General features: G+C 40.7%; 1 protein-coding gene across 3 annotated transcripts in view; it reads right to left on the reverse strand.

Moving 5' to 3' along the window:
- arhgef12a (Rho guanine nucleotide exchange factor (GEF) 12a) overlaps positions 1–23531 on the reverse strand; it is a 49562-nt gene that overhangs the window by 2461 nt on the left and 23570 nt on the right. For 2 of the 3 annotated variants that reach the window (XM_039780360.1, XM_039780352.1), the window contains exons 2-36: positions 21516–21536; positions 20652–20743; positions 18178–18243; positions 13992–14090; positions 12823–12872; positions 12532–12589; positions 12260–12432; positions 11693–11770; positions 10625–10744; positions 9671–9778; positions 9245–9379; positions 8952–9053; positions 8655–8765; positions 8434–8532; positions 7897–7939; positions 7528–7633; positions 7224–7361; positions 7050–7082; positions 6368–6482; positions 6174–6279; positions 5883–6086; positions 5656–5794; positions 5528–5560; positions 5265–5416; positions 4854–5000; positions 4480–4565; positions 3602–3727; positions 3102–3216; positions 1541–1641; positions 1244–1321; positions 1010–1085; positions 747–914; positions 437–524; positions 269–346; positions 95–189 (exon numbers count right to left, since the gene is read on the reverse strand). In XM_039780360.1, the coding sequence (XP_039636294.1) occupies positions 95–189; positions 269–346; positions 437–524; positions 747–914; positions 1010–1085; positions 1244–1321; positions 1541–1641; positions 3102–3216; positions 3602–3727; positions 4480–4565; positions 4854–5000; positions 5265–5416; positions 5528–5560; positions 5656–5794; positions 5883–6086; positions 6174–6279; positions 6368–6482; positions 7050–7082; positions 7224–7361; positions 7528–7633; positions 7897–7939; positions 8434–8532; positions 8655–8765; positions 8952–9053; positions 9245–9379; positions 9671–9778; positions 10625–10744; positions 11693–11770; positions 12260–12432; positions 12532–12589; positions 12823–12872; positions 13992–14090; positions 18178–18243; positions 20652–20743; positions 21516–21536 (3539 nt within the window). The remainder of the gene's footprint in view (positions 1–94; positions 190–268; positions 347–436; positions 525–746; positions 915–1009; positions 1086–1243; positions 1322–1540; positions 1642–3101; positions 3217–3601; positions 3728–4479; positions 4566–4853; positions 5001–5264; positions 5417–5527; positions 5561–5655; positions 5795–5882; positions 6087–6173; positions 6280–6367; positions 6483–7049; positions 7083–7223; positions 7362–7527; positions 7634–7896; positions 7940–8433; positions 8533–8654; positions 8766–8951; positions 9054–9244; positions 9380–9670; positions 9779–10624; positions 10745–11692; positions 11771–12259; positions 12433–12531; positions 12590–12822; positions 12873–13991; positions 14091–18177; positions 18244–20651; positions 20744–21515; positions 21537–23531) is intronic. The other variant, XM_039780367.1, reaches the window with a different exon arrangement.

A 23531-nucleotide genomic window follows, 5' to 3' on the forward strand; every position in this document is an offset into this window, starting at 1 on the left:
CTGACGGGGTATAATTAGAGAAGGATTTTCTACACAGTTGACCAGGGTAGAATACTTAAAGTAACACAGAGGGAAAACCTGTTTCGTCAGCTACCTGTGGACTGGGTGCTGCCGGTGGATGTGCGGTCTGGGTCTCGATTCAGCCTGGAAACACCTGCTGTGATGATCTCCACGCCGTCTCTCTCCCCACTGGCACACAAGCAACATCTTATGTTAGTAACAAGCTCAAACCCTGAGAACCAAATAGAAAGATGGTTGAACAACGTACTCAGTCTGAGGTAAGGGTATAACGCTGTGAGGTTTGACTTTCATGGCATCAGCTCTCTGGGTGATTAGACGCTGCCACCTTGTGCAAAGAGGGGAGACAGTTATTAGCACATTTAACAACTGGAGCAATACAAATTGAATTAATCAATCAAAAGGTATGTGGTCTTACGTTCTCTGATCTGAAACTGTGGGCGCCATCAACTCATAGATCTGGGCTCCGTTTTCTGACATGGATAGGACGAAGAAGGACTTGTTGTCTGGCAGGAGAGAGTGTGGACACAAGGTTCAGAGTGAGATTAATCACAATTTTGTGCATTAAGCCAGGACTTCCTGATACCTTACTCTGGGTTGTATGCCTGGATGTCGTATAGGAAGGGGTTCGTTTGTTTTGATGATTTGCTCTGATCCGGATTTATGAAGTTAATGTTCCGTGATTTTTGTGAAATGCTAAACCGAAAAGAGATTGGGTGTTAACTGACCTGTGGCCACAGAGCGCACCAGCACAGTATTGAGTTTGATGATGGGGCTGAAGATATGTTTGGTGTCTGCGGTGCCTGCCAGGTTTTTACTGTGACACTTCAGGATCAGGCGCTCATCTTGCTTCTGTAGCAAAACCAGGATGTCCTGCAGGAGGAGTGTGTACAACTCTGAAAAAGAGATAGAGGGGACACTTATATTTAGTTTTGGGAAGCAATGTCAATCAAAGTTGCAATCAAACTGCAATAATGTGCTGATTACAAACCAATAGTCTTGTCTTTGTTCACTTTCCATGACAGTGGTCCCTCGTGCACCATCGTTCTCTTGGTTAAATCCAAATTCTGAAGGAGGTAGAACGGGAAAATAATTGTAAAGCTTATGAGTACTTTCCACATAGCACTACCTTTCTACTGAGAAGATATTTCACGCAGCGTATGTGGGTGTACAACAAGTGAGTGTGCTTTAACTGAAGCTAAATGGGGTTGTGTAGATAACTCACCTTTAGCTCCAGGATCATGGGGTTGTCTGTCTGCTTTAGAGAGGAGAGGTCCAATCTTCTCTGATAGTCCTCCAACCTCTAGAGGAAGGACGGAGAGAGAAATGGAAACAGAGGAAAGGGGATAAGTAAGCGCCTTTTTAAAAAGGAAGCCACTGCCTGGGGAGCAAAGAAGGTAGTGAAAAAACAAATTGTGGTAGCGCAGGAAAAAGGAAGGACTTGGGATGAGACTGAAGGGGAGGAAGAGAAAAGTCGACGGGATGGCATAAATTGGAAAGGAGATTTCAAAGAACATCCTACCTGCTTGTCCTCCGATTCCTTCACAGCCTGGTTGACGTGATTGAGGATCTTTCTGCAGCAGTCTGCTGCCTGCTTCACTTTGTCCTTCTCCACTGCGTTGTCTGAAAGATATGACGACATCAAATAAGAAGTAAGGCCTCCTTAGTTCTGCGGGGGGCTGTCCGGCAAATTGATATTTCCTCTGTCCATTAACACACAATCATTCTCAAAAATTATGATAAAGCGGGGCATTACGATCCCGTAATAGCTGGTTATACTTTATCGTTAGTGCATTCTTTCTGTGTGAGAGCCAAACCCCAGCCAAGACTAAAATGATGGACCAAATAATGGCTGTGACATTTCCCAAAATGTGCACTGCCGCTCCAGGACCATTAAAATGCTAATCTCTCCATTTGTCTCTGTAATTCACTAATGGCTGGTATGTTGCCACACAGAACCTTGTTTGAGACTTCATTTGGTCCATTTTTATACACTTTCATCTTTCTTAAGAGTCCCATCTTTATCTATTGTATTATATTACATTTGGAATAAAGAAAATGCAAACTAGGTATTGCTGTATTCCTCATTTCCATGGTTACTTGCAACATGAGTACATTTGTTTTCATATTGAATTAGTTGCCCCATAGGATCAAATTGATTTGAGGATCACAGGAGAGACAGAGAGCTGGATACAATAATTTAACTCTTTTCATGGATGTCACATGCAGGGGATTTGCAGCAGTGCAGAAAAAGCAAGAATTAATTTCTAGTCAAGTCAGGAGAGTCTAAAAGGCGATGCAATGGTGGAGAGAGTACAATATTGGTTTGAAACTTTAATTTTTAAAAGTAGATCACAATGTCTCTCCCTGTGACAGAGTCAGTGATTGACTAAGTATTCGTGACTGAGTGGAAGAGACTTTGAAGTATCTGAATAAGTGTAACTGTAAGTGGTTTGTCTGAATGCACAAATCTGTTCTGTGGCTCCTCCTGCAGGCATGTTGACATCATTAGGCTTCATGTGTGTCCACAGCCAAAACAAGTGGCTGGCAGGTGCTTTATTGTATGTTTTAATCACATTTAGTGTCTTGCCTCTATATATACTACTATACTATATTATAAAGCTGTAGCAATTAGTCCAACGCAAGAAAATGTATCTCATAATTTTGATTGAACTATGAAGTAATTTTTTTAAAGCAGAAATGCCAACGATTTACTGCTTTAGTTACTGACATCTGACGACATTGGACTCGGTTAACTTGTGATGGGAATTTTCATTTTACAGAACAATCAATCAGGAAAATAATCGGTAGACTAATCAAAAATGAAAATGATTATGACATTAGTTGCAGCTATTCAATTATCATTCAATATGACTAATATCTACTTGCCACATTTGTTGTTTATTCAAACATCTTGTTTTGAATCATTATTACATCCAAGACCATGCACACAGCTAGTATGTAGGGATTAAAGTACAAAAAAATCTTTTGACTGAACTTTTTTTCAAGACATAATTTAAGACCTTTGTAAACGAAATGTGTAACTTTGTGAACGTCATTCAACACTTTTAACATTAAAGCACCTGTGTACTTGGCAATGTTCTCTAGTAGGAGGGGGTACTTGGTGAGCCGCTGCATCTCTACGGGAATGATATCCTTAAGCTGCAGTCGGCGACACAGTCTGTTACTCTCTGCCTCCTGCAAAGCATAAGAAAAATTATACAGGAGGGGTGAACTTAAGCTGTCGCCAAACAGCCATCTTTTAACAAGTATTAATGGTGACTGAGCAACACTAAAATGTAGCTTGTGTTTTTACCCAGATAAGTGACATTTCAGCTACATTTGTTACACACACACACACACACACACACACACACACACACACACACACACACACACACACACACACACACACACACACACACACACACACACACACACACACACACACACACACACACACACACACATATATATCACTTGTTTAACTTCTCTGTATGACACATTCTGAGCATTCATTCAGTATAGTTGCTAACTAGACATTTCAAAGATTAAACCAATTTGTAAAGCATAATGTCAGTACCTGGACGAACGATGTAAACCGCGAGTCTTTCTTCTGCTTGGTCTTTATGATCTCCAGAGCAAAAGGCTGGTTGCTGCAGAAAGTCCCCACTGCTTTCTTGATCTTCTCCTCCTCTCCACCGCTGAACTGTAACCACCCAACCCAGGACAGGACAGGGCAGAGACGGACAGAGACGGTGATCAGTCACTCAGTCGATCTGGGTCAGGGGTAGTTGCCATGGGAATGTCTAGTATTTAACCACTACAATGAGCAGCAACTCCCAGAAGGGGGCCAGGCTTAATAGACCTCATAGGTGAGACAGCTTAAGTTTAAATGTAGACTACATCAATGCTCAGACCCTCAGGGGACCGTTTACCCTACTTATCCCCCACAGAGATATTTTAGACAAGGCTGCCAGCTGATATGGAGCTAACTCGCATCTAATGTATCACACATGATACCGAGATGTGGAGATGTCAGCCAAATCTAGGGCATTGTCTGACATAACCATTTACTGAGAAACAGGCTTCCATTTCACTCGCTTGCTTCCACTGTGATAACATTTATTGGCAGAGTTTGTACTTTTGTGCCATGTTTTGTCTTTCAGGATTTAGGGATTTAATGTTAACCCCTTCTCTCTCATACAGTATTAAAACTGTAACTAACCATTTTCCTGTACACAAGACATTTCAAAACCAACAGAATTGAGGCCAAAGAAAGCAATTTCATCCCAACATCAACATTTTTATTTCTCGCTATAAAGCAATTTCGGGCAACAGTTCCATTTCTTTGTGCACAATATGTTTTTTTTCCTACCACATCAGTCATCTTGAAATTTATTCAATATAAGAAAATGTTTGAAAGAGGAAATACAATTTCAGCCTGAGAATTGTACTCACCCAGGAGAGCAAGTCGTCTCCTATCTGATCAATTACTGAAGACTCATTTCTCTTCCGAACGGCTGCCATTTGCTCCAGTACTGAAACTGAAATTCAGAGAGGCACCAATGGACAGTCAGAGTGTGTGTGTGTGTGTGTGTGTAAGATAACAAAGATGAAGAATAAAACATGAAAATGTGAGGGTGCTGTGTGTACTGCTGTTGTAGTTAGTTTTACTTTAAACTTTAGTTTGATTATTTTCTTTTACTGTGTCTTAAGATCAGTCATGTGTAGGTAAGAATTTATGTTGAATTATGATGTACGTGTGTGTGTTTTTTTGTGTGTGTGTGTGTGTGTGTGTGTGTGTGTGTGTGTGTGTGTGTGTGTGTGCGTACCATGCAGCTGTAGAATCTCGTCCAGGTTGGTGAAGATGTTCTTGATGTCCGCCGGAGGCAGGATGGACTCTTTGGAGAGCTTCTGGTAGAAAACGTGGTCCAAAACTCTCAGCATCCTAACATGCGCACGCTCTGTATAAAACAGCTCTGCAGACACAATGCGAGATGTTAATTCAAGATGGCAGATCATTTGCACATCTCAACATGATGTACATTCGACAGCAACTTGGGTTGGATCCCAGCAGATGCTCTGCTGCTGCGTATCTCTTTCTTCTCCCTTCTACTCACTATACTCTATTACACAACATGATTTTGAAGCACATTGAGGGGGAACCTTTTATATTCTTTAAAAATAAATCTGGCTTTAATGAAATATGTCATATGATGTGAAGTGGTAAGCCATGTCCTCACCATTGATGACTTCCTGTCTCTTGATTTCGTGAGACCTGAGACCCGCAAGGACCTCTCGTCCCACCAGCTGCTGCCAGTTTGGAGGGTCATGCTCAGAGTCTGTTCCCTGGTCGTCCTCACTTTGGACATCAGCTGCACCCAGTCCCTCAAGCCTAGGGCAAGACAGAAAGTTAGCTTTTCATCTGGTTACTAAAGTTTCACCACTGCATATCACCACTTTTGTTTAGATGAATTTAAGTTTGAAAATGATCAGGTTTCCCCACCTTCTTATGGCCTTTGGTGTTCCCTCATGGGCTCTACAAAAACAATTAACAGTAAAATCAAGGTTAAAAATAAATATTCTCTATGTAAGGAAGCCAAAGTGTTACTGCAAATGTGTCTGTAAATGCACCTGTCGCTTTCTCTGTCGTCCTCTTGCAGTTGGTCCAGGCTGTAAAGGTCAAAGGGAGAAGCAGGGTACGGCAACCCGTCAAGAGGATCGGACTGAAGACCGTCACTCAGCCTGGGGAGGCCTGAGGTCGGAGTCCCACCTGAGAGACAAGTAACAAGTTAGAAATCGTCGCTTCAACGGTCTTTTTCTTCTATTGATGTGCCAAGTCCAGTCGCTCAGTAGCTCACCCATATCAGTGTCTCGGCTAGTGTCTGAGCCATAGGTGGCGCTGTTTGGGGATGAGGTGTTGACAGACATGGAGTGTGTGAGTTCAGAGCCCTCGCTCGATTGGCTGCCTCTTAGACGAACAGCTTCCATGTGATCACTTGCCCCCAGTGAAGGCTGAGACAACTGTTTCTGTGGCCTGGGCCGACCATCCAAGGCTTTACCCACTGAATACAGAGAAATGTGGAGTTAAAATTTGGAAAAGCTTAAGAAGTGTCATAATAATTTCCTCTTAGTCAAAAGTTCTAACTCACCCGATGCTGCTTCAATGCGGCTGGGCCGACGTTGAGGTCCAAGGATACTGGGAAATCTGGGTTTCTTCACCTTCTCTTCTCCTTCCTTTTCTGTCTTGATGCTTTTCTGTATTTTATTAAAAACAAGGGGCGTGTCAGGTAGATGATAAAGGGAGAGGAAGAAGGGTAAAGGCGCAAAAAGCAATGTTAAGTACCTTGATCTTGGGAAGAAAGTTGATCCTGACCCGTTTGGACTCCAGACTGCGAGGCTCCTTGACCCTCACACCAAGGTGCTTCATGTATGTATAAATGACATACTGCATTGTAGTGCTAAATGAAAACAAAAGGGACAACACTTGAGTTTAGTTGCTCCATTTTGAATTCTAACCGACAAAACAACAGGATGCTACAATCTGAAGTGTCCATATTGCGACATGCACCATATGTCATACCACTCCTTCTTGTACAATTTCTACACAAACCATCTGGGGTGCGCTGCGACCATATGGCATTTCAAACAAGACTGTTTCAATCAGTCACACTTTTGAATTATTTAATATAAACACACTGCATAAATTACATGTTTTCTTTAAGAGACTGCCCGAGTGTTTAATTTGTAAACTGTGGGGGATGACAGCAATATGTTGTGTGTTATTTGCCGAAACATCAAAGACTATACTTTAAAAGGTTAACAAAAATGACTACCACTGACAGATATCATTAAATAAGATAATTCATTTAAAAGGAGTCACAAAGTCAAATAAAGTAATGAATATGTTATTTTATATTATTGTGGGACACATTACAGGCTGTAAATGCAACGAAGACACAGATGGTTCGAGAGGCCATGAGAGCCCCTGAAGTCTTACATTTTATTAATCAATAAAGTTGGCTTACCATTTCTCTTCCTCTGTGGTCTGAGTAGTTAACCTAAAGAAACAACAACAATACAATGAGTGGCTGATAATGGTTAGAAACATGAGATATTTGTAAATATTTGTGCATCTGCGTAGCATATGTTGTTATGAATGGCATGTGCATCATGTAACTGTGTGTGCATGTGCTACTTACAGGATATCCTCTATCTTGGCGATGATGTTTTCAGCATATGAGCGCTCTCGCTCCAGAGCGACACGGTCTCTGACTCTCTCTTGGTCCAGTCTGGTCAACTCTACTTCAGCCACCGTTAGGCCCATACTGCGCTTCTGCCTACATATGCCAACATATCAAGTCATATAGTGTGGTTGGGTGATCATTTTTTATAATGATTTTTTCCCCCCTATTTACATAATGTGGGAACCAAATTCTCAAGTTCTGCAATTAATCAGAACCTACCACACCATGGTAAATAAAAATTCAGAGCTGACAAGTTTACCTGAAATCCTCAAGATTCTTCTGGATGTCAGGGAGCAGAGAGTCCTGCAGTGTTTGAACATGTTGTCTGTTTATTTCCTCAGGGATCAGTTCTGTCCGCCGCCGGTCTGGAAACAAATGCACACACACTTGCATATAGTATATGCCAAGTCTCTGACAGGATTATGTCAAGTGCACCCTTAATATGCACTGCTATGGTTAAGCAATACTTTCCAAACCATCAGAGCATTTGAGTTCTTAACACCTTATTTGGGAGTGTGCATGGCTTACAGGGACTGTGTAATGAGTATGGCCAAATGGTTAAAGTGACAATTAAAATGACACTTTGCAGACAACCAAATGAAGCAAAAGCACAACATGAAATACTTACCGAGATCGGTAGAGATGGATTCAGGAACTGCAACCTTCAAATTCTGTAAAAAAATACAAATAAAAAAAGTTTTACACTTGGACAACAAATTGGGAAAAAAAGAAATAAGTAAATATACTGAAGTCCAGCAAAACCTTTTAAGCGATATTCAATGTCAATGTGAGGGCAGATCCTAAATCAAAGCACTCATAATCACATGTCATAACCTATGAATGATGTAATAGTTAATTAGCTGTGAGTCAATTATTTGCTCTAACCTGTAAATTTGACTGTCTTATGCGATGTGGTGTAAACTGTGAGTTTTTTTTTTTTCATCATGTGGATCATTCCATGTTTTGTCAAAAATCTCATCATTGGTCTTTCAGATTGGAGTTTAGGCTTTGGATTTAAAGACAACAACACCAACAGATGTCGGGGGCTGTCCTTGGTGTAATTAGTGTCATTTTGACAATGTTGTCAAATGTTGTCATTTTTGTGAAAATGTCTGACTTGTAGTGTTGCCCATATTTCACTGTGGGGAACTAAAACTGCACTTACTGCTCCACGGTCAATGAAGAAGGTGTGGAGGTCCATGAACACCCGTCTGGTCTCTTTGGAGTTGGTCTGCTTGTAAAAGTCAGCATAGAGGTAGCACAGCTAAAGGACATGATATAACAATTAATTAAAAACAAACAAACAACAACAACAACAACAACAACAACAACAACAGTGAGCTGTAATGTCTGCCAGGCTGCAAGTGTGAAGGAAGAGGGTCATACCACAGGAGCAGGGTCAAACTGAGAGATGACATGGTGAAGGAAGGCTGCGAGGTGGGCCGGACGAGACTTGAGCTGCTCAATGCTGTTAAAGCTGTTACACTGGCCATTAGTCTGAAACAACATCAGTTCAACAGTTTGCACTCTTATTCTTTTTTCTGACTTCACATGTGACGTACAAGTTTGAATATTAATTATTTAGACCTTGCTTGCAAAGAAAAGTTTATAAAATATGTTGAATATGACAGCTGTGTTTAGTATTATGACATAGATGTTAAGATATTGCCTTGTGGTAAATACCTGCTCCTGGTCTGAATCAAAATAGTCGTCCTCAGCTCCAATGATTTGCGAGACGAGGCGGAAGGAAGAGGGACTGCTGACTGTGGTAGGGGACAGAGAGTCCTGGGAAAAAAACATTGGTACATTGTGGAATTACTTCTCCATCTGTACATTTACAGTATAACCCAACTGACTGGGGTTTACTTGCACGGACAGGGATATTAAATCAACATGCAATATTTCTCCTCAAGTGTACACCAAGAAAGAGTACATTTCTAATGCAGAATTTGCACACGGCTAAAGAGTATAGTTACCAGGTCAGTGGCGTCCTCTGCCTCTGGAGAGTAGCAGGAGTTGAAGCTGTTCCTGGGTGTGCTCTTTGGGCTGGGGCAGGATGACTCTCTTGGGTACAGGCTCTCTGGAGATCCAGGCCCAAACCCACGAGATATCTGGAGGTGGGATGGAACACAACATTACAGTCTCAATTAATCTCAATTTAACAAAAGAAAACTCAAAAAAACTCAACCATTTCCAAATAATGTATTCCGTTAGTTATTATACATGAGTAAATACATACATTTATCATAGCCAAAGCTAAACAGGGCTAAGACTGATTTACCTCATTAATTTAGCATGAGGCCATTAATCTATTGTCATAAAGCTACCTAGTATTGGAATGGTTTAATATAAAGTTCAGAGGGAAATTTAAATGATGTTGGTTAGTAGTGCTGACAACTTACAGGAGTGCTGCTCCATGACAGCTCTGTACTGTTGTCTCCCTTAAAGACGGACGCGTGCTCGGTCTCAAACATGCTACCATCATCTGCATCACCACCTGGAACAGCCTCCTACGGATTCACACAACATTTGTTATAAATTATAAACAACCTTATTACACAATAACAACACGGTAATAATACTGTACATAGATTTATGAGTATTTTATTCTAATTTCATAAAATATGACTTTTAAAATTGAGAGAGCAGCCTAATATGTTGCCATACATAACACAAGGTTCAGTGAGTGATGTATATAAAATAAAATAAGCGCAACACAGAAACAAAAAAAAAAACCCTAAATGCACAACACAACATTACACTGCTTGGATGTTGCTGGTAGATCAGTGTCCCAAGATACCCTATTCTGTATGCAAGCATATAGAGGGAGTTAGTTAATGCCTAGTTCACGCTACACAACTTTAGCCCCGATTTTCCACTCTGCATCAGTTTTTGGAGCTCCCCAAGAAAAGCCCCAGATCAGAGGGAAATCTGTGCATCGTGTCGCATCTGCAACATGGAGCAAAGCTGTTGAGATAACAGGCTATAAATAGTAAAGACGTGTGGAAACTGGCTATTTTGTGAACACGTACGCCAACAATAACATCAACAAGCATGACTACACGGAAGGTTCTGCGGATTGCTTGAACAAAAACATCTCACGCTAGTATTATGCCAGTTCCCGTGTCACTTGTGTTTTTTGTGACAAAAAGCAGTTTCGAGACCAGACATGCACATCAGGGATTCCTCCTGGTGAAAGGTCTTTTATTGTTTGATCCCCCTGTCGCCGGTCAGTCATGTAGTTTGACTACCACAATGACTTTAAGACTCCCAATTACAAGACAGAAAGTTGTGCAGTGTGAACAGTACAGTGATTGGACGACTTTGAAAGTCATGTTGTGTAAACTTGGCTTTACCTGTGTTGCCCCAGTGGCCTTGATGAGCTGACCCTGCAGCTGAGGAATGTGTTTCTTAGCTTCCTGGATGTCTTTCAGTAGTTTGGGGGAGGGGTTCCTGCTGTACTCCTCCTTCATGGCCTTTAAAGCAAGAGGGGTGAAATCGAAACAAGCAATCAGGACCAATAGTATCCCCTTATTTGTATACAATCAGCCTAGAGAAATATGTCATGTTGACTCTGGTCTGAAGTGTGGGATGTTTAGAAAAATCTCAATTCAATTCACTGCATGGAAAAACAGCAGTCTTATCAAGTCTACACATACTAGCTGCCACAACAATGTTCTAGTGGAAGATGGATGAGAGCTGATCCTTTCATTTTCAACACAGATAATGAGAAAACATTCATTTATATACATAACTGTGCAACAAAAGGGGAAATCACCTCACTATTGCAGACACCTACCAAGGAAAACAGTGTTAGAATAGAGAAAAGACAATAATGGCGTTTTTCTATTACATGGTACCTGCTCGACTCTACTCTACTCTACTCGGCTTGACCGCGGTGCCCCGTCCTCCATTTTCCATTGCAGATTTAGTACCGCCTCATGCCTGAGGCGAGCATGGCTGGTCGTCATAGTGACGCCGCAGGAAACTGCCGTGACCTAACGCGACACACACACACAGAACGTCGAAGGTGTGTTGTTTTTGACTCTCGGCATGTGGCTGTAGCCACAGCCAGAAGACAAATTTTGTTTCAAAAGAAGCTGGAGGCAGCAAAAAAAAAACACACCACTGGCTAAACTATTTATAAATGGCGGTTTTGTTCAGGACACCCCCGTCTGTCGCTAGCAATGATGACGCAGTGAATAGTGACGATTCTCTCTGACCCATCAGTAGTCTGCAGGTTTTCACGTCACCTTTTGGTATCGGCTCAGCTCGCTTGGAACCTGGATGGAGGTGGTACTAAAAAAGTACCTGTTAGCAGGTACCAGGGACTTTTTTTTCGTAATGGAAAACCAAAAAAGGCGAGTCGAGCAGGTACCGTGTAATGGAAAAATGCCATAAGTGGCAGTGATTGTTATGCTAACCTGCAGCTCCTGCTGCTCTTTTGAGAGCATCTTTTGCAACATGTCAACCCTCTGGTTGCAGACGCTGCTATTCTCATCCTGTGGGAAAAAAAAAGAAAAGGAACTGTGCATTAGACTACAGATGAGAAGCATTCAAGCAAATATTAGATATAGGTAATCCAGATGCATTTAACAAATATTTAAGTAGACAGAAAATGTATGAAAAAGAATGGGATATAGAGAAGCCACTGCAAAACGGAGAGCACATTTAGAAGGAAGAGAAAGACATAGATAACCCAGGTTAAAAACCCTGAATCAGAATCAGTTTTATTGGCCAGGTTTGCGTAGACAAACAAGGAATTTGACTCCGGTAATCTTTGCTCTCAAAGTACAACATCTAACATATTAAGAATAAAAACAGAGAGGATGGTAAGAATATAAAAAATAGTGTACAGTATGACAATAAAATAGAATTTAAAATTTTACAATGACATGTACATATGAATACAGTGCAAGGCAGATAAGTTAAGATGATGTGGAGGCAAGAAATAGAAAGAGGTCAACAGAAGTAATTGATGTCTTTCGTACCCATGGTGGTTGAGTGGAGGAGAGGCGGTCCAGAGGACTGTAGGGGCGTTCTGCTGCTGGGGAATTTGGAGAGGAAATGCTAACGCCCAACATTTCAGACTCCGCTTCAGACAAAGGGATCTGGGCAAGCCCTGGAGGACGCCCCAACACTGTGAGGGCCACATAGGAGCCCGCTATAATGTATAAATCAAAGAAAAGTGTCAGTTTTACTTAAAGGTTGTTTTTTTTTTTGTAAATGTGGCTCTTGCTAGAACACAGACAGAAGAACTTACATTTGATAAGCTTCACCACCTCAATGTGATTAGAATGTGTAACAAGGGTCCCGTTAACCTGGAAGACAGCAACGGTACTATGTTGAGTATTAAAAAAACAAATACTGAGTCCAACACCTCTCTTTCTAGGTCCAGCTTTACAATGTGACATCTCATTCAATTATGCAGCATAAAAGACAGTAGAGCTACTGACTGACCAGAAGGTGGCAGCCTACAGCCTCTGTATAGGCCTTGGAAAAGAAAACAGTGACGTTAGCAGTTTCAAAACATGGAGGCAGATGACCACAATACCTTGATGATCCTGTCTCCTGTCTGAACACCTGCCCGCATAGCAGCCCCATCTGGTAATCACACAGGAAAAAGAGCGTTAAAGCAACAGAAGAGGTATGGAAAGAAATAGAACAAATGGATGGAGGGGAAATAGAAGGGAAAGCACATAAGACGTACTGCTTCATGGTCTGCACAATGAACACACCATATAGCCTTGACAGACCAGGTGCTGCAAAGTGACTATTTGAGTGCTATTTTGAAAGACCATAACAGTGGTTATATTACGAGAAGGACCTGTTTCACAGCTCCACCCAAAACAAAGGGATTTAGGCATGGGACAGGTTATTATGAGATCCACGTCTGACTCTACAGTCAGCAGCATACAGCTGAAGTATTTTGTAGACCAAATACAGTTTTACTAATACACTACTTAAGTGCATTTTGGGTTTTCAGTTTAGTATGGAAATTTTAACTGCCGTCACTCAACCAAGGACATAATTTTGTCTGATCAGTTGGAATGAAAGTAGAAGGCCAAGCATTGCAAATAACTTGCGACTACATTACTTGTCTATATGAACTGGAAAAGCTGCAGCAAGACACTACAGATACATGTTGTTTGCTTCTCAGTTCACAATGACATGAAAAAGAAGTTGCATGAATTATTCAGATGAAACAAAGTAGATTGCTCTTTGTGTTGAGTCAGTGACTGAAGCACAAATGGGGAGCCATACAGGAATGGTTAAACACTGCCAAGCACTGATGGCTCGATCAGTTCCTTCCTCTTCTGCCTCTCTCCCTACTGTGCAGACCGTGTAATGTTTTTGTGACCTGATAACAGCCCACATCATCCTCTACAGACAGTAAACGGCTGCCGGGGACCACATAAGTATCCTGTCAAAGTCCCCTCTTTATTAAAAGACAACATGATAAAGCAGAAGCTGCAGCTACTGTGGAACTACTGAGGAGGAAATATACAGTCAATGGCTTCACTTCTCTAAGTAAGTGCCAGAGTGGTGGTGGTTGCTGAGCCCCAATTACCCCTCACATCTGTGAGTTCAGAGCAAACTACCATGACAGTTTGATGTCAGTGCATTAAAAAAGTAGCCCACATCTCCATTGCAATTGCTAAGACCAGAAGGAGTCACTAACATTTTTTTCTTTGTCCTTTTAAGTTTGAGGCTCCACCTTACCTTCTTTGACAAGCTGCACAAACACTGGGTTGTCACCACTGACAGTAAGCCCAAAGCCATTTTCATCTTTCTGGATGATTACACATCGCTGGACCAGACCTGCAAGTGAGACAGAAAGACATTACAGTGTTTTCAAAAGGAACAGGAAGTCACAAAAGGAAATGTACTTAACTCACTGGAGCCAGTGCACCGAATAAAACTAAACATCACTGTTGTACTACATGCTAAGCAGATATTTTGAATAAGCTGAAACATTTATTGTGAAGGGATTTGACTCAGTGATAATAATCACACGTCGCCGTTGAAACAGTCTATTAACAGTACTTTTTACACTTTTTTCCTGGTATATGCTGGACGAGTGGTTTTCACTTAAGATAAGGGAATAGATCCCTCATTTAAAACATAGGGTTCACATTTTCTAAAGTCTATCTTAAAACAATACTTGCATGCTCGTAAAAATAATTACTGATCTTTGTATTTGTTCCTCCGGTGCGTACTGACAAAGAGATTTTGCCATCCATCGCTTACAGTTCTCTTTGTAGCCAGTATGGACAAGAGGAACAATTACAGCGACCAATGATGCTTTTAATATACAGTGCATATGGCGTGTGAGTATGGCTTTAAGACACAGTTGAAAAAATGTGAAACCATCCTTTAACATTTCAACACATAACCCATCTCCAGTGGTCTAGAGTCCCTTTCACACAGCCTGTTAAAGGCAGGAATGTTGCGCCTTTAAGATGCCTCGCCGCCTGTGTGAAAGTTACGAAGATGAAATGGGGGAACAGAGTTGTTGCGCCTAGCCGGCAGAGGAGGTTGGCACAGAGCCGGAACAGAGCCGTACCAACATCTGTGAGTAAGGGACAGTCGGCATGGCGGGACTTCATGGAGTACCATGCAAATAGTGACAAAGCTAGCCAAAGTTTTTAATAACTTACGTAAACATTATATGCGATAGTTCGCCTTCTCTTCTACTCCCTCTCTTTCTAACACACACACACACACACACACACACACACACACACACACACACACACACACACACACACACACACACACACACACACACACACACACACACACACACACACACACACACACACACACACACACACACACACTGCAGCGCCTTGGCGGTTTCTGTCCTTCTCTCTACAGACTATTATGCTACTATAATGCATAAAATTGCCGGTTTCTGGGTCGGGTCGGGTCGGGTTCGCATGGTAATTAACAGTGCGGATCGACTCTTACACACTAGACGCCGACGCTGTTGTGTTACAAGTCACGCCTCTTTTGCTTCCGGAATGCCGGCATGCTATGTGAAATCACACCCTGGGGCGGCATTATGCTGGCTTTGGTTGGTACTGTGTCAATAAACAAAGCCGGCATAATGGCAGACCTTCATTGCGCCGCTATTGCGGAATCTCTGTGTGAAAGGGGCTTAGGACTCTGTTGTCAGGATAACATGACAACAACATCCCATAATGTGAGCATGTACATTAAAGAAAACTTGTTGCTTTGCTTGCTGGCCAGCAATATTGGTTTTATGTATATTAGACATTCATTTGGTGACAACAAAAATAAAAGAAAAAAATCCTCTTAAATACAAAAACACTGACAATGATGGTCCTTCTGCGTGAGGTGATGTTTGGAACACCACAGACATTTTTGGTTGTAGTCTCACAAGCCAGAAAAAGGAACGTTACTTTTCAGGTTTTTTATGATGTGTAGCGTAGCAAAAAGAGATTAGATCTAATCTAATGTCTAGCTGACACCGACTAGACTTACAGGACAGTACAGACAAAAGACTACACAATCCAAAGAATACAAAATGCTCAAATAGAATAAAATGTTGTCTCATGTTATTATGAACAAGAATTAAGTAGACTTTCCAATAATAGAAAGCTATCTTAAAACATCTCTACAACGCAGATTGTATAAGTAACCCAAGCAGAGTAAGGTGAGCCTTGAGCGGGTTTCTTGTGCAGAATCAACCAGCGGGTGAGTCGATCGATATGGGCAGTGGTGGGGTGGGGGTTGGAGAGTGGAAAGAACAGGAGCTAATACACGGAGAGAGGTTAGAGGAGGCAAAAGCCCCAGGCTGGGGGGTGGGGGGGTTATGGAGAGAGGGTAAGGTCGAGCTGAGGGAGCAGGGGGAAGGGAAAGGGGGAGAGGGCATGGGTGTCAAGGAAACAGATGAAGCCATATGGGTTAAAGATCTGGTGTGAATTTGCCTCAAGATGTTGATCTTCGTTTTATGCTTCACAGTATTTTAGATCTTTGGTTGGTATTTTTAAACCAAGACGTGGAAGTGCTGACATGATCACTGATCAGGTTAATCTATCCAAGCTAATGTATTATTCATTGGTTTGACTGATCTGTAATCGGCACCCTTTGCTGAAACACATGGAAATGTACTCTAGAGAATAAACTGACCTTAAATACTGACAATCATAAAAAGAAGGAACTCAAGTCATTAGAATAATGGCATGCAAAGGTCAGACTACTTTCCTCAAATCTAAAAGTCTGTTCAAAGTGCTGTTTCTGTGATAAAGGCTTTTCATCAAATTGCAAATTTCTTCAATTCTAAGTTGGTTCAAGACCAGACACAATTGAGAAAACTGATTCAACCAGAGCGAACTATGCTTTGATGAATATGATAGTAGAGGATTATCTTGATAAACTGTGTCCTAGACAGAGACTAGACATCAGCAGAAAGTGTTACTTCTGACTTGAGAATTTGTTTCTATCAATTCACTGTGAGGACAGGCACCAGCTAGAAGTCCTTTTGTTGGAAATCTTCTGTCTCTATTAATGCGAAAAAGTGTCCCAAGAACCAAGAGAACAGGGTTATGACGACAATCAATAATGACCCTGCTAATGTGGATTCTGAAGAAATGTGACCTTGTTCAGTGGGCACTTAGCTTTACTCTAAGAAAAATAAAGTCCCTGTTAGCATGCAAGTATTATTTTTTGTGTGAGCTACCTTTCTAATCCTATTTAGATGATCACTTAACTGAAATTTTACATCAATATAAGGACCTGGGACCAAGTGTGAGATTACGGTTTAAAGTAAACTATGCATCTACATCCTGGTAATCCAAAATCTTTTAAATATCGAGCTCAGCTGCTAAAGTCTTCTACAATGCAGTGTTTTCCTTAGGTTTGTGAATGACTTAGATGCACATGATTGGTGGGGGGTTTAGGGGTCCTCCCTCAAGAAAATGCGTTTTTCAATAAAATAAACACAGAAGCAATTTCATCATTTTTGACCATTATTGTCACCATATTTGTGCCTAAAACATTGGGAAAGCTAAAGCAGATAATACATATGACTAAAAAGCTTGACAAAACTTGCTCAAGAAGTCCACTGGGGACCAACTACAATCATTAGTTCTGAGTAAAGTCATTTAGTCAGTTTTGATGCTCACATTGATTTTACATTCATTCGGCTTAGGTGGTGCCCAAAAAGGCTTGGGTGCTGTGTCTAAGCCTTTTAAAAAAGTAGGGAAAACCCTGCAATGGATTCCAATAGTGACCATTTTTCACGGTGGGAATAGTTACTAAAACATCCATGGACTGAGATGAAAGCAATGTGTTTAGCTGTATTTTGGCAAAGAATTGTCATTGTTAGGATTTGCTGCTCATCTTTGTCTTATATGATAGTGAACTAAATATTTATCAGTTCATGAAGTGACTAAATTCAAAAATACATTTTAAGACAAGATTTTTTTAAGACAAGATTTGGGCAAATCAGTAACGAAAATAATCGTTAGTTGCAGCCTGTCAAACCACATCCCATCAGGTTTTAGCTGCTGGAGAAGTTCAAAGCAAATGCAGAAAGCATCTCTCAGTTTTCAGACAGAGTCTGGTTAATGATTCTAACTTAACTGTGTATTGATTTTTTTCTTCATCATGAATTTAACCAAGCAAACTAATTGTGTGTTGATATATCCCAGTTAAGATGATCTTTTGGCACTGATTATGCGACCAACTCAGAGGGACATGCAACTCAGACCTTTGACCATGCAGTCAAATATTACAATGACTAAAAATAAATTAAATAAATAAAACTATTTTGCTATCGCTCTGCTTAAAACAGACATCTAGCGGCAATTTCACACCACGATCTGAAGCATGTATAGATGCAGCTGTCACACCCGCCATTCCAGCAGGAGCATCTTACCACAGGACTCAGGCTTCCCCTCTGCTAGCACACTGCTGCTGCCACTCTTCTGTACCACCAGAGCTTCTGCTCACAGCCCCCACCACGCAGACCACAGCGCAGACAGCACAGCAGCAAACAAACACATACACACAAACACAAACAAAACAAGAACCAACACAAGGAAAGGAAACACAAAACAGGAAAGAGAAAATCATGAGGGAGAAACAATCATGGGAGAAGAAAAATTAAATGAACAAATAGGTAGTTTAATAAAACATAATGGTTCGGACAGGCAGCAGTGCAGTCTCTAAAAATGAACTAGCTCGTTTTTTTTGTTGAAAGTACCTTTTTAAAATACCTTTACTCCTACAGATACCTGGTATCTGGTATCCTGGTACAGATATCTCTACCAACCCAATGCAACTTCAAAACTTTGTATCCTGCATTAAAATAATGTGCTTAAGTGCAGATTCGATTTTAAAATGCACCAGGACCTTAATAAAATAAAGAGAATATAAGGGCTTCCTGATCCAAAATATTAAAGCTGCAGTAAGCTCACATTAAAAATTTTAAAAAAAAAAAAAAAAAAAAAAAATTTTTAAAAAAAAAAAAAAAATAAAAAAAAAAAAAAAAAAAAAAATTTTTTTTTTTTTTTTTAATTAAATTTTTATCATTACACCACTAAACCCCAAAAAAAAAAACCCAAAAAAAAAAGAAAAGATTGTTAAAGAGTTCATGCAGATGACTAAAAAGGGATAAACAGAAATACAGACGAAAACCATGCAGTCATGCAAAAAGTCATGACATAAATTCAAATATGAATCATGTCAAGAAACAATATTCTTATTTAAAGAGGACCTATAGATGGAGGTTTTAAAGTGCTCATATTATGCTTTTGGGCTTTTTCCCTTTCCTTTTTTGTGTTATATTTTTTGTGTGTGCATGTTATAGGTTTACAAAGTGAAAAAGCCCAAAGTCCACCCCAAAGGGACTTACCATCTTCCAGAGAAAACACTGTTCACAAACTGCTCCAAACACCTCTATTGTAGTCCAGCCTTTACTTCCGTGACAAACGTGTGTAACACGTGTTACAATGCTTGCTTAGCTGCTAGCGTGGCACGCTACTCTGCTTCTGACTGGGTAGTAGTGCTGATCTAGGTACTGCACATGTGCGACTCTCAACAAAGATGGTACAGAAGTGAGATGCCTCACTCGGTAGCTAAAACAGAGAGCTCAACACACAGGGTGAAAAGAGGAGCTGCAGCAATGTGCAGTACAACAGAAATATGGTGTTTTTTGAAAATGTAACCATGTAAACCTATTTTGATATAATCTCTTAATACTGCCTGAAAATGAGCATAATATGAGCACTTTAAATAAAGAATCAATTTGCTTCTCTGTGGTTACTTTGCACTTGGTTTAATCACTGCATAATTAAAAATAAAGGACCAAACCATCAGAGAGATACATGGCAAAAGGTTTTAGTGTGGTGATACGCACAGACAAGGCAACAAGTGCATGTCTTGTGTAACCACTGAAAGATTACATATTGTCTAAGTTTTGTTGCATCATACACAGGCAAGCCACCATGTGGTGCAGAGGATTTTCTATTTTGTTTTGAATACAGAAGCTTCAGCCATATCTTACATAAATCATACTGCCCTGATTGCTGACAAATACCACAGGGAGTGTCATCATATCAAACCAGTCTGTTTCCGAACCCTAACAATCTCACCCTGCAATAAACTTGAAACTGGAGTGCATAAAAGGCTTAGTGCCTTTTTGTGCCCTTCAAGTATGCATCGAGACCACCCAACCATTTTGAACATACAAAACCCACAGTGCACTGATTTATGTAAAACGACAAAAACCACGTGGACATTAAACATGCAGCTGCAGATTTTAAAGTCCTATAATCAAACCTTTCTTTGCTTATCAGCTTAAAACCTGTAACATGTAATGCAACATAAGCTTCTGCCAAACAGTTGGTATAATGCAGTGTAATGCATACTTAGCCAATAAAGACATACTATACTGTCCGTTAGTTGAATTAACACAAAAAGGAAAAACATTTCCAACTTCTGTTCAACAAAAACGTCGTTAGGCTCCAGTGGTAAGACTCAACATTTTTCTCAGATCAGACCACACAAGTAAAATGAATGTACAGTTTTTCAGAAGAGCACAAAGCATAGAGCAAGATACACACACCACCTTTCCCCATCCCAGCATGCCTTGTGTATCGAGCAAACCATCATCAGCACAATTGTTTCATAAGACTTTGTGTGTGATAGATAGATAGAGATAGAGAGAGAGAGAGAGAGAGAAGAAAGAGAGAGAGAGAGAGAGAGAGAGAGAGAGAGAGAGAGAGAGAGAGAGAGAGAGAGAGAGAGGATGGAAGAACATCCAGAGTATGTGACAGAGAGTAAAAGAAAAAGAGTGACCAAGAAAAACAGAACAGGACTATGAGGCTGAAAGTGAAAGTGGGATGTTACCTGTAGGGTCAAACTCATTGGAGGGAAGTGAGGTTTTGTCACTTTTGGGTTTCTTGTCTGGGGGGTGGTCTTTACTGAGAATGCTGCTGGTTCTAGAGAAAGAGAAAACCCCATGAGAAACAGGTAATCCCACCACAACAAGGTGGTTAAATGTTGGCATTTATCCACTATGTGCGGTCATATGCAACACTGTAGTCTTTTATAGCAGAGGAGCATTTTTTACAAGCAGTGTCACTACATCTCGCTGTACTACTACCATGTATGTGCACAAGATGCATGCAAGTGAAGGTTCGGGAGAAATAACACACAGAACCAGCAATTGTTCACTTCAGCATTGTGAATAATGTGGCAAGAGGACCTCTTAGTGTACGAATTGTGCTGAGTGCGTCTACTGTATAATGTGACAGCCAGAGCGGATGTGGAGCCGCTCTGCTGAGTGCCCGGGGAGCAAGGCCAGAGAAAGGACGCTCCTCAGAGTAGGTGCTACAAGGCCAGACTCCGGCTTGAACCTCGGGAGGCTATGTATGGCTGCCTCTGCCTATACCGGCCCCAACTGTGAAAGGCCACTGTTCTGTTCACAGTGAAAGGCAGTGATGGACCGCCCTCAGAAGAGGGACCCCTTTGTCCCTCACTCTGTCTCTGTGTGTGTACATGAGTGAGAGAGAGGGGGGTGGGGTGGGGGGTATGTTTGGTTCAAGCTCTGAAGAGTTCTGTGTTACAGCACACCAGTTTCTAGTAAAACCTGCCTCATTTTCCTCAGCTCTGTGTATGTAAACCACGGTGTGTATGTGTGCGTGACCACATGATTATCCATAAACATGCATATATCTTTGTAATAAAATATGAGAAAATAAAGTTTCTTACCTATTTGCTTTCTTGGGAAACCTGCAAGATAAAACAGGAGAAACTTCAGTATCTCACAGAAAGTAACTGTGACTGTTCATGTAATAAAGTAAACCGAAACTGAGCTCTTTATGCCTATATGGAGGGAGAAAAACAAGATGCCAAGCTGACAGCTTCCCCTGAGACCCATATAGTGGTAAACCTGATAATCCTGATCAAACATCAGAGTTCTTCAGCTGCAGATTAAAGCCTTTTCCAGGTCAAATGTCCTCCGCCTCTCAGATATCAGCTGTGTGTACGCGTGCCATGATTTAGTTCCTCACAGACATCATGACTTGACAGTAATAATCATATCCTAATCACAACCATGGCCTGTTTCCTTTGAGGCAGCCTGCCCCGAAAAGGATTACTGCCACACAGTGATGTAGTGATGAAACAATTTAGGGATACTGTCAGCACCATATTGGAAAAGGCCATGTTTTCCAGGAAGTTAGAGATTTATTTATTGATTTTCTGTCTGGCAGATGCAAATTGAAATGACAATTTAGATTTAAGGAGATACTGCACTGTTAATTCTCACAGTAGGTGTTTGAGGTCATCTTTATGATAAAGCCTTAGCCCCCGATCAGACAGAGCACGTTTGCAGGTTGCAAAACGTGAGACGCATCGCACTGCATTTTTTGTTGAAGATGCCCCGATCAGACAGAGCGATGCCAGTTGTGTCGTTTTCTTTTTCTAGCTAGGCAACCACCGGATCACTCGCTCTCAGCCAACAGTTATTTTGCTGGTAAGTTAAATGACGTTGGCCGCTTTTACGATCTGATTTTAAGTTTTTTTTTCAACTCAAGGAGCTCAGGGTGCTCCTGCAAAAACGCAAGGAGCATAGAGCGGAAAAATGGGAGGCACTCAGCAACCCAAAAGCAGCGCGCAAAACGCTTCACTCTCATTGGAAACAATTACAAAAAGCTGTCCCAGGCTGCTAAGACAAGCTCCGTCTGATCTGGGCCTTATGAACCCTAACTCGAAAGCAGTTTAGAGTCAAATAATGAATTCTACATTTAAGACTCTAGGTCTCCTTACATTTAAGACTCTAGGTCTCCTTCCTCACTTTTGACATTATATATATATACATACATACATACATACATACATATATATACACATATATATATATACACACATATATATAAATATATACACACATATACACATATATATATATATATACACACATATATATATATATATATATATATATATATATATATATATATATGTGTGTGTGTGTGTGTGTGTGTGTGTGTATGTATGTGTGTATGTATGTATGTATGTATGTATGTATGTATATATATATATATATATATAAGCCTCTGTGGGACTAAATGGCTCACAAAACCTGACCCAAGTGGACCTGGCAATGCACACAAGAACCAATTTTAACTCCAGTACTCCATGAAGGATAAATAAATCATAAGCCACACTTTAAAATGGACAAAATTACCATTCATGTTATAGGTTCCCTGTAAGTCATTGAGAGAATATCCTAAAACTATTTAAAGGGAAATATTAATCATATATTTTATCTGTAATGCTGTAATCCACTGAAAGGAAAATCTTCTGAACACTCTTGAAGTTTTTGGCAATTATCTGTGGCCCCTTGGCTCTAAATTATGCCTGGTGGGGTCTGCTCGGTCAGCACAGTTTAGAGGCAGTCATGTTTTGCTATTCTTCTTATTGTAGTAAATAAAAAAAAATACATGTTATATAGTAGAACTACTAAATTTAGATTCAGTTTTTTTTTTTTATTGCGATGAAGTGGAAAGCATGGAAAAGACTGATGTCACCGCCAGGAAATAATCCCACAAAAACAAATACCTTTTCATACTTCTTGTCAAGCCCACATCTCTTTATTCAGGGCATATTTGCTAGGTGGGACAGCAGTTTATTTGAAGTAAGGTTTGACACTTGTGTAAAAAATGCGTAAGGAAATGTAAAATAGACAAAAACAATAAATGGGATGTACCTCTGAATTGCACT

This window comes from Perca fluviatilis, chromosome 2, assembly GCF_010015445.1.
Source record: "Perca fluviatilis chromosome 2, GENO_Pfluv_1.0, whole genome shotgun sequence".
Taxonomy (NCBI): Eukaryota; Metazoa; Chordata; class Actinopteri; order Perciformes; family Percidae; genus Perca; species Perca fluviatilis.